The 7,187-nt window shown below is 43.4% G+C and overlaps 1 protein-coding gene across 5 annotated transcripts in view; it reads left to right on the top strand.

The window, feature by feature from the left end:
• inpp4b (inositol polyphosphate-4-phosphatase type II B) overlaps nt 1-7,187 on the top strand; it is a 273,163-nt gene that overhangs the window by 129,533 nt on the left and 136,443 nt on the right. For all 5 annotated transcript variants that reach the window (XM_062523240.1, XM_062523223.1, XM_062523231.1 and 2 more), the window contains one exon: nt 3,533-3,649. In XM_062523240.1, coding sequence (XP_062379224.1) covers nt 3,533-3,649 — 117 coding nt within the window. The remainder of the gene's footprint in view (nt 1-3,532; nt 3,650-7,187) is intronic.

Raw genomic sequence — 7,187 nt, 5'->3', positions numbered from 1 at the left:
CCCTCCTCCCGTCTCCACTCACTCCTCCTCTCCACCTCCTCTCCTCCTCGTCTCCCCTCACTCCTCCTCTCCACCTCCTCTCCTCCTCATCTCCCCTCACCTCCTCCCCTCTCCTCTCCTCCTCTCCTCCTCTCTTCGCCTGTCTTCTCCTCTTCTTTCAAGTACACCTTATTCTTGTCTCCACTTTTCCCTCCTCTCCTCCTCTCTTCTCCTCTTCTTTCTAGTACACCCTTATTCTTTTCTCCACTTTTCCCTCCTCTCCTCCCTTCTCTTCTCCTGTCTTCTCTTCTTTCTAGTACACCCTTATTCTTGTCTCCACTTTTCCCTCCTCTCCTCCTCTCTTCTCCTCCTCTCCTCTCCTCCTCTCCTCTCCTCCTCTCCTCTCCTCCTCACCTCTCCTCCCTTCTCTTCTCCTGTCTTCTCTTCTTTCTAGTACACCCTTATTCTTGTCTCCACTTTTCCCTCCTCTCCTCCTCTCTTCTCCTCCTCTCCTCTCCTCCTCTCCTCCTCCCCTCTCCTCTCCTCCTCACCTCTCCTCCCTTCTCGTCCCTTCTGTTGTCTCTCCTCCTCTCCTCTCTGGTCTGCCGTGGTCCCTCTGGCCTAATGGGTAGAAATACTGCCAGTAACACCATTATGGGGAGTCACTTTAGTCTGGCCAGATAAAGTTGTCAGCCGCTCCAATAAAGCGCGGGCTAAGCGCTGGCTCTGCGCTGGCTCTGTGCGCGCCCATTGATCCTGTGTCCAGATGACTGATCACAGGGCCGCCACTGGCCCCGCGGGGACTACCGTTTAGGACAGTTTAGTGTCGTCGCCCGCCATACCACTGGACTCGGTGTCAGGTGGTGGACTGGTCGTCTAGTGTGTGTGTGTGTGTTTGTGTGTGTGTGTGTGTGTGTTTGTCTCGGTGTGATTTTCATTGAGGAGATGTGTGCGTGTTTGTTGATGTGAGTGCAAGTGCGTGTGTGTGAGGGGATTGGACATTATTGTATCTGCAAATGTAAATATGTTGATTCACAGTGTTTGCTTGTGTCTGTGTGTGTTTTTACAGTTCAGTTTTCTATTAGAAAAACACTTCTCTGAGTATTTCATTCAGGCAAGATTGTAGCCCCTTCACAGTTTTTTTTTTCTTTCTTTTTCAATATCGTTTAAGAATCAGAAATTCATTTTTAAGTCGAAATTCTCCATAAGTGCTCGTTACCAAGCCATTTATTGCAGATGGACATCAAAGGGGATTCCAATCAGCCGTTTGAAGAAGTGGCGTCTACCAGCTGCCCCACTCCCAGGAAGCACTTAAAGACATTCATCTCTTCAGAGCTCAGACTATGTTCTCAGATGCCTCTATTAATTCCTCAACTTTTGCTCTGATAGGAAGACTTGCGATCAAAAGCTGCGATGGAGATTCATAAAAATAACCGATATCAGTATATGTTTACTCATTAGCGGCCATGAAAGAGTTAGTCTGGTGATGATGTTGCCATTGACTGAGGGCAGCCTGGAATGCAGTCCAGAAATATTTTTTAGCAACTCATCCTGCCATGTTAACTCTTAGTTACTGAATTACTGCCAAGCTTTAGAAGTCCTAAATAATTGAAATGGTGGTCTGTAACATATCCACAGGTTCATGTATATTTGTGTGTGTTGTAGCATATTTGCACATGGTGTGTGTGTGTGTGTGTGTGTGTGTGTGTGTGTGTGTGTAGGCACTTATCTCTGTATTTTTGTGCAGGCCTATCTGTGTGTGTTTGTATATGTCTGTGTGTATTTGCCGTTTGCCCCCCTCCCGTTGTTGTCCCGGGGGGGTTGTGTTGGGGAGCCGCCCCTCTGCAGGGCACAGGGACAGGAAGCCTGAGCGTAAACACACACAGCCTTTCAACTGGAATGGCCGCCCCAACAGACATACACACACACACACACACACACACATATAGAGACATACACACACGTACAGAGACATACTGTACATACACATACAGTGAGGAGAAAATGTATTTGATACCATGCTAAAGTTGCCTAAAAAGAGGATTATAAAATCATCATTTGACAATTGATCTTATTGCCTTAATTCAAAAAATGAGTAAAAATAAAACCGCTAAGGACACCAATTTTCTTTGCGATTGAAGAACGTATCGTAAATAAATAAATGTTCTTCCTAAATGCTAGGGGGAAGGAAGTATTTGACCCCCTATGTAACCCTATGGGAATTTAGCACATAGGGTTAACATAGGGGCAGGCAGATTTTTATTTTTAAAGGCCAGCTATTTCATGGATCCAGGATATTATGCATCCTGATAAAGTTCCCTTGGCCGTTGGAATTAAAATAGCCCCACATCATCACATACCCTTCACCATATCCAGAGATTGGCATGGGTCTTTTTCCAGTAGGCCTATTAGCCTGTTTGATGCTCATTGAGCTCAATGCAAATCAAATAGGCTAATAGGCCTTTTGGAAAAAGGACCATGCCAATCTCTAGCTTTGGTGAAGGGTATGTGATGATGTGGGGCTATTTTAATTCCAAAGGCCAGGGGAACTTTAACAGGATGCATAATATCCTGGATCCATGAAATAGCTGGCCTTTAAAAAATAAAAATCTGCCTGACCCTATGTTAACCCTATGTGCTAAATTCCCATAGGGTTACATAGGGGGTCAAATACTTCCTTCCCTTAGCATTTAAGGAAAACATTTATTTATTTAAGATACATTCTTCAATCACAAAGAAAATTGGTGTCCTTGGCGGTTTTATTTTTAGTCATTTTTTGAATTAAGGCATTAAGATCAACTGTCAAATGATGATTTTATATTCCTGTTTTAGCATGGTATCAAATACATATGCTCCTCACTGTACATACACACACACACACACACACGCAGGCACACACAACATGCAGACACATACTGTACACACACACACACACACACACACACACACACACACACACACAGCCACAGCTGCTTCTCTCAAAACCACTCTGCCCTCTTTCATGTCTGTGTGTGTGTGTGTGTGTGTGTGTGTGTGTGTGTGTGTGTGTGTGTGTGTGTGTGTGTGTGTGTGTGTGTGTGTGTGTGTGTGTGTGTGTGTGTGTGTGTGCGTGCGAAGGGGGAGAGAGAGAGAGAGACAGAGAGAGAGAGAGAATGAGAAAGTAAGCCAGTGGATATGTGTGCTATTCTACAGCCAGTGTTTGTCTCTGTGCATTTGTGTGAGTGTGTATATACTGTATGCCCATGCACTGTGTGACTGCCTCCCCACCACACCCTGGCTGTGCCATGCTGGCTGGCTCACTCCGAGCCCAGTCATCTGGCGTACTACGGCCCCAGGCTTGGCCCCGAGAGCAGGCCTGTGATCCCCATCTGCCAGACTGGGACGAGGGCACACGGAGCGGGGGTGGTGGGGGTGAGAAGTGGGGTGGAGGGCTGCGTTTGTGGCTGGCAGCCTGTGTGCAGCTGTTGGCTCACTTACAGCCCCAACTTCAGCCCACTCCCTTCTAAACACACATCCCCCCGTTTCTTTCTCTCCCTCCCTCCCCCTCTTCCAGGGAACAAGAGACCCTCTGTTCCTGACGGGGGTGACGTTCCCGCCACAGTGCCCCATCTTGGACGAGACGGTCATCAAACTCAGCGTCTACGATGTGAAGGACAAATCTGCTAATACTGTGAGTAGGCTTCACCTCGGGAGGGGGGGGGGGGGGGGGGGGGGGTGGTTGTGTTGGGTCAGTAGCATGTCATTTCGGGTCGGAAAAAAAACCCTGAACAATTTCTCTGTCACTAGAATGCATCACCTTTTGCCTTATATTCCGTAGTCCAGCTATTGCTGCATGGATATGAATATGAAGCTTAATATGACCTCTTTGACATGCTACTGCCGGTGGCTTACCGTAACTCAACAGCAAAAAGACAAGCCAGATGTTTGTAATGTATTTATCATGCCTGCTAGGCTAGCTAGTGCCCAGATAGTGGACATGAATTGAAGTCAGTCATTTCAGTGCCTGGTCAGAAGAGCTCAAACTAGATAGTTACTAGTGTTGGTCACACAGTATAGAGTCATATCCTCTCACCACCTACCCAGACATATTGAATAAACTAGCACAGGCAGTTGGGCTATGTAGATAGACAGATAGATAGATAGATAGATAGATAGATAGATAGATAGATACTGTAGATATATGTAGCTATGTAGCTAGATAAATAGATTGCAAAAAAAGAAAAATAGGATTAGAGACTATGTGACAACAGGGTATACTGTGCTGTAGGCTATGTTATAATATTGGACATAACTCAGAGTTTCAAAAGCAAAACCAAGCCTTCACAATATAGCATGTGCTGTCCCCTCCACACGAAATTGGACTCCCGGTGAAGTTTACTAAATTCAGGTATAAAAGTCTTTTGGTGAACTATCTTAATTTCACAACGAAAACAATGAGGGGAAATCCAACCTTGATGTGAAGCACGTGCATATTTCTTAAAGAATTACATATGTGCCACAGTTATTGGCGCCTCTAGAAAAACAAAATGTAGTAGAAGCTGTCTTCCATTTATATTCAGCTTCTTCAAGTAAGTCAATGTGTCTATGCACTTTCAAACAGTAATCTATGACTTCCTGGTTCACTAAGGTATAGGTTTCTCAGCATAGGTAAGGCAAGATAATACACTCGATTCAAATCAAATGAATGTGTGCGTCAGGGAATAGCTATATAAAAAATAGATACTTGTTACACCTCTTTTTACTCAGCTTGACCAGGAGTGGCAATCCATGTGAAGGCCACTGTAACGCCTCAGCTCTGAACAGTTTCACCCTGACAAGTCATCCATTAAGTCAAGTCCAACACCCTGACCCTTCACTTGAATCAGAGAGACTGAAGGGAGAAGGGGCAATGGGGGCAATAGATAGTTAGCATTTTCAGTTGTTGCATGAGAAAAACAAGAACCTCAATGCTAGTGGGTGTCCAGAGGGTGATACTGTATGCGTAATCAACCTGTTTTGCTGTTGTGTGTTGAGATGATGGCAGGATTAACACATTGTTTATTGGTAAAGATATTCACAGTGGCACAGAGAGATGATTTCACATGTTATGATGCGCTGGTAGGTTGACATGTGTTGCTCAGTAGACCGGTAGTTCTGCAAGGAAATCATTTCGGTGAATAGAATTTCAGCCCACAGAAAAACAACCCTCAAAAAATACTGAAACAGTTATTTGTTTTGCTATTTTGGGTGACATATTATGAGTCTGTCGTGTTTAAGACATAGAGTGAACAGAGAATGTGTAACTTAATGTGGTTTATATTGCTTTGTGAGAAAGCAGGTTGAGTGAAAAACAGAAGGTTCTATTGAACAAGCTCATATTTGAAATCAAGACCAATGTGTTGCAATGATGCATTTGTCTTTGGTTCTGTAGCTTTGGCAGTTATGTGTTTGGGTGTTTGTGCACTAGTAAAAATGACCTTGCACCAGCTACGGCAAGCATTGGATAGGAAAGAGCATGTGTGTGTGTGTGTGTGTGTGTGTGTGTGTGTTGAGGGGTCCTATTCCATGGTTATGCATGAAGCTTTCATAATTCATATTCCTTATAGGAGCTCATAATTTAGGACCCTGAGGTCCAACATGGAGTTATGTAGAGGCAGTCATGCAGAGAGTTGCGCTTGTGTTCTCGTCTCTCATTTTTAACCTCTCTGCGTACGCTTCACTTATTGCTAAATACTTGCAAAGTACGTTCATGTTCACGGACACACACGCGCGCGCACACACACACACACACACACACACACACACACACACACACATACTTACTGACAGAGAGAGAGGGAGAGAGAACACTATGTTTCAATAGTAAAAATACACATGTTCACACAAGCACACTCGCATATGGATCATTGAAAAATAAGGCTTTTAAAAATGTGTTTTGACAATAATTGTCAGAGTCAGAAGACTGTTTAAACAGGTCTTAATGGCTGCACAACATAATACATTTTTAGACTGTATTTGCAATTTCAACACCCAGGTTGATGGTGTCAGATGGTGCAACCAAAAGTTTCTAAACCAAACTACCAAAGTGTTTAACACATTATTATTTAGTAGTTGACGTTGGGTTAAATAGTAACTTATGAATACTTAATGGTAGAGGGCGGGTATTTTGATTTTCCAACATCCAACTTCACATTTAAAATGTGAAGAAATACTTAATAAATTAAAAAAAGTATAATGTGTAATAGACTACAGTAATTGCACCACCTAACAATGCAGTTGCGCCACCTGTATTTTGCTACTGATTTCAAATTATACAGGCATATTCTTGGACTTGGATCTATATATATCTATTTTGACTTTGCTAGCAAGTTCATCCATTACATTTTCCAATACAATAAAGAGTTTTATATTAAAATAACATTGGTTCTACCACCTTACATGTAAACTGTACAAATCCGACTATGAAGAGAATGTAGCTATTTTTTTTATCAATATTTGAGAGAGATTTACAAACTTTTCACTCATCATTAAAGGTCACTTGGGGTCCTCTTGATGAGGCAATATCCTGTTTACTCTTTTCCCTCAAAATAAGCACTCTATGAATGCGGTTGCGTTGCCCTGACATTTCAGATATTTTTTTTACATTTTCCATAAAATTTATGAGCTATTAAATCAGTGAACTTTGTTTATTTGAAAGGTCTTCGACAACAAGCCCCCATATTTATTTTTGATTGAATTAATTGAATGGACTCGGACACAGAAATCTGAACATCATGAAAACGTCATGTCTTTGACCCATCTGCTGAAACTTAAAGTGGGTATGTACTGTATGTACAGAATGTAATACTGCTCCCATGCAGTGAGTTAGTGATTTTCTGAGCTCTGGTTCAATATTCCTTTGATATTCCAAAGGAGGGAGACATTCTGTATTAACGTCAGCACTTGTGTTACATGCCTGAGTTCCCCATGCCTCCACAGCACCCGCCACTGCAGACAATTTTTCCACTTAAGAACCCTGCATCATGGAAGTGCTACGTCCTGCTCTCGCTGCAAGACCCACTCCTGCCTTCTACACCTTTGTGGATGGCACTAATCACCCAACAGCAATGCCCTTCCGCGGACCATTCTGCCATATTAACTCAGATCCCAAACTTGGTGGCATTTGGTACGGTCATGCGGAATCTAATGTGAGCTTGTAGTCCTGGCACAAGGGTGACGGCATGCACTGG

The sequence above is a fragment of the Sardina pilchardus genome, chromosome 2, assembly GCF_963854185.1.
Source record: "Sardina pilchardus chromosome 2, fSarPil1.1, whole genome shotgun sequence".
NCBI classification, from domain to species: domain Eukaryota; kingdom Metazoa; phylum Chordata; class Actinopteri; order Clupeiformes; family Clupeidae; genus Sardina; species Sardina pilchardus.
The sequence above is the reverse complement of the archived record's forward strand: the minus strand, read 5'-3'. Positions and strand labels throughout refer to the sequence as shown.